The sequence below is a fragment of the Oncorhynchus masou genome, chromosome 31 (assembly GCF_036934945.1).
Source record: "Oncorhynchus masou masou isolate Uvic2021 chromosome 31, UVic_Omas_1.1, whole genome shotgun sequence".
Classification (NCBI taxonomy): domain Eukaryota; kingdom Metazoa; phylum Chordata; class Actinopteri; order Salmoniformes; family Salmonidae; genus Oncorhynchus; species Oncorhynchus masou.
Genome location: NC_088242.1, coordinates 36,824,112 through 36,828,221, shown reverse-complemented (window position 1 = coordinate 36,828,221; position 4,110 = coordinate 36,824,112). Strand labels below are relative to the sequence as shown.

The window sequence follows — 4,110 nt, the reverse complement described above, 5'->3', positions numbered from 1 at the left end:
TCCCCTCACAGCTCCGTAGGCAAGCACCATGGTCTTGTAGCGGATGCGAGCTTCAACTGGAAGCCAGTGGAGAGAGCGGAGGAGCGGGGTGACGTGAGAGAATTTCGGAAGGTTGAACACCAGACGGGCTGCGGCGTTCTGGATGAGTTGTAGGGGTTTAATGGCACAGGCAGGGAGCCCAGCCAACAGCGAGTTCCACTGTATTTCTGATCAATTTTATGTTATTTTAATTGACAACAAATGTGCTTTTCTTAAAAAAAAGGACATTTCTAAGTGACCCCAAATTTTTGAATGGTAATGTATTTCTGTCAAATTACATTCTGTTCACCTGTAAATATAAACAGATTCACTTGAAAACCAAACCTGCATTTCATGCCTCTTTCTCAGTTATCTATCAGCAGTCACATGTTCACTTAGCAGAATAAAATAAAGAATAGAAGTTTTAGAAGAAGTGAAAGTTGAGATGAATCTAAAATACATCTTACTGTGGCATCCCTTTGTGTTGGTGCAGTCAAAGTCTAACCAGTTTTCCTGTGTGTCTGTGTGTGCATGTGTGTTGGGGGGTGCAAGTGTGCGGTGAAGTTTCTAGTGAAGTGTCCTTCCTGTCAACATTGGTATGGAGACATTTGAAGTCTGTGGTGAATATCCCAGCTGTCACACTGAGCTGCAACCCACGTAGCAGTGTATGTAGCTTAATCTTGTAAAAAAATTGCTATACCGTCAGACAGTCCAGCAACCAGCTCAACTATCATTGGATTTGTTGGACTTACCACACAATTTGCAGTCTAGCTGGATACAGTGGATATTTGTAGTCCTCTGGAAGGATGAGGCTCATCATTGTCACTCAGTTTGAAGTGGTGGCTCTTTGGATCATCTGTGTCTCCAGTTGGACTAGTGAGAAATGCGTGATGACTGACGGTTTTACAAACCTGTGGAGAGGCGATGATTGTCACAATGGTAACCTTACAGTGAGCTGCATGGACGTCGACAATGTGCCACTTCACCTAGCCATTTTCCCCATTTCCATCCAGACCCTGTGTGTCAAGATGAGGAACAAATCCATTCTGCATGCCAACGATTTCTCCAGATTCGACAAACTGGTTGAGCTTGGCATCTCAGGTCAACCGGCAGAGATTCTTCCAGGTGCTTTCAGGGGGCTATTTGGACTTCAGATACTGAGTCTTACTTGCTCTTTAAACTTATCCATTTATTCAAATACATTCAAGGATTTACATAATCTTAAACAATTAAGAATAATTTCATGTTCGTTTTCTGTAATAGCACTAGATGCATTTGCTGGTATGAAACAATTGACCACTCTTACGATAATACAGCAGGAACATAATTTGTTGTCAGATATAAAGAGCTTGGCAGGGGTTTTATGTAGAATAGTTAATAACACATCTTCACTGACATCGCTGGTCCTGTGGGCTGAAATTGCCACTCTGAGTAACCCAAAGTGTATCGTGTCTAACGGGACTACTTATGAGACCCCTAGTTTCTATGGTCTTCAAGATATTTTATTGAATTTCCCTGATCTAAAGACCATAGGTAAAGGTGTGTTTGAAGGTTTTAAAAACATTTCATTTCTTAACATGCCTCTAAATAATGTACTGCAGATGCAACTACTGCAGTCTGGTGTCAGCAAAGTGGAATCATTTCAATTCTTGCAGGAGGATAGTGACTTAGAGTCGATGTGTGAAATTGTCTATCAACTCTCAACTTCGTATGTTTCAATAACTACAGATCATGTCAACTTGTCAATTTCTGCCATTCAAAATTGCATGACACTTCGAGAAATGCACCTTTTTAGAAGCCCTATTTCACAAAGTTTTATTGATCTGAGCTTTATCCATGGCTTGAGGAATCTCCAGGTTTTGACTGTTCATCAATTTTCCTTGAACAATACAAGATTTACATCCCTTTGCAAAACTCAACCTAGTCCAATCTTGTGGTTAAAAAAAATGTCATTGTATTTTAGTAGTATTTTTAGCATACAACATAGACAGTTCATTTGCATGAAAAACCTGGAAGAACTTAACTTGAAATATAATCGAATCTCCACCATCGACAACTTTGCCTTTCTGGGATTGCAGAAGTTAAAGGTTTTAAATCTAGGTCATAACCAGTTATCTGAAATCAAATCATTTAATTTCTTTGATCTGCACTGCTTAGAGTACCTCAATCTGGAGGCAAATCCATTGGTGCACATTGAGGCATTATCTTTTGCTCACCTTAGTTCAATACAGAATGTGTCTCTGGGAGACCTGAACTTCCCTCCAGAATCCAAGATTGAGCTGAATCTGACATGTGTATTTGGCAGCATACCTCGGGGACTGACATACCTCTACATCAGCTCTGGCAGAAGGCCCATGACTCTTATTATTGGCAGCGATGGTGCCCCAAACCCAGGCTTGGGCCTGCATGTACACGGCGAGACAGTGTCTTTTCAGGACTGTGAGAGGCCATTCTTTAGGGCTGTCGTTGAGCTAACTGCAAGGACAGAGTGGATCCTTTGTGGGTCCATCTTTGCTGGGAGCTACTTCAAGTTCCTTCAACGCTTCAAGCTGGAATCAAAGCTCTCAACTTTATTTGTGGATCTAACTAGCCTGAATACACTTGTGCACTTGAGGGATTTGCAACTTACAGGAGTAGACCTCAATCGGCAGACTGGTCTTGCGATCATGTTTCACAATTTGACCAGACTGGAGACTCTGATGCTCCTTGGCTGCAGGATTGACTACCTGGAAAAGGACCTGAGCAAAGACTTACAGTCATTGAGAGAATTACGTTTGGTTATTAACAATGAGCTTACAATCATGGAAGAATTCCCTGAGCCCCTGAAAAGCCTAAAGTATCTGCTTATACAAGATCTACTTTTACAATGCAGTTGCAACAATGCTTGGTTTGATAACTGGGCGAAACGGAATCGACAAGTTCAGGTCATGTTTTGGGATTCTACATTGGGAATGAAGGAAATAAATTGCATAGGTGAGCATGGCACTCAGAACTTCCTCAAATACTCCCAAATCCATTGTTCAATGGACGTAGGATTCATTTTGTTTGCTTCTAACACCCTGGGTCTCCTGCTCTTCATGCTGGTGGTGCTGCTACATCACCTTGCTGGCCAGTATCTGCTGGCTCTCTTTTACATCACTCGCGGCTGGTTGGAAGAGGCCGTGTTTCGGAACAACAAGAGACGCTACAGGTACGACGCCTTTGTCTCTTACAGTGGGAAAGATGAGCGCTGGGTGGTGGAGGAGCTTCTGCCAAACATGGAACAACGAGGTCCCCCTTTCCTGCGCCTGTGTCTGCACAGTAGAGACTTCCAGCTGGGGAAGGACATTGTGGATAACATCACAGATTCTCTCTACAGCAGCCGCCGGACTGTATGCTTGATCAGCCGCAACTACCTCCGCAGCAACTGGTGCTCTTTGGAGATGAAGCTAGCCACTGACCGGCTGCGGGTGGAGCAAAGGGACATCCTCATCCTGGTCTTCTTGGAAGACATCTCTCCTCACCAGCTGTCCGCCCATCACAGGCTGGCCAGACTGGTGAAGACCAGGACCTACCTGGACTGGCCAAAAGAGCCAGAACAATACCAAGATTTTTGGGACCGACTTTGGGCTACGCTGGCGCCAAAACATGGCCAGTGACTTGAATACATTTAAAAACTAAAGTCCAAGTTTTATGAATGGATGGTAACTTAGCTAGGGAAACAGATAATGTATCTCCTGTACAAAAAGACAAAAAGAGCTAAACATGAGTGTCACACTTTTTTCAAATCTTTGCTTGAATCATTATTCTGTATGTCGTTATCCTATGTTAATGTCTGCTTCAAATTACTCTAACTAAATACTTTGAGATGAGTTTCCAGTGGTTATTGTTTTGTTGGTAACACTTTGAACCTACCATTTTGACATATTAATGGCAGAGTGGAGATGATTCATAAGCCATCATGACACATTTCTTAGGTGCATCTCAATTGTCCAAAGGAGCTTCCTCTACTCAGCTTCTCTCTTTAATCTGCTATGATCTGAAAACTATTTTGGGTAAGCGTGGGGATTCGAAGAGGAAGCGACTTTAGACAATTGAGATACTTCTAAACTA

At 42.7% G+C, this 4,110-nt stretch overlaps 1 protein-coding gene across 1 annotated transcript; it reads left to right on the top strand.

Moving 5' to 3' along the window:
• Positions 1–733: 733 nt before the first annotated feature.
• LOC135525180 (toll-like receptor 13) lies at positions 734–3,710 on the top strand. The gene has a single exon (XM_064952915.1). It carries the CDS (start codon positions 825–827, stop codon positions 3,654–3,656), a length of 2,832 nt encoding a protein of 943 aa, XP_064808987.1. The 5' UTR covers positions 734–824; the 3' UTR covers positions 3,657–3,710.
• Positions 3,711–4,110: the final 400 nt, after the last annotated feature.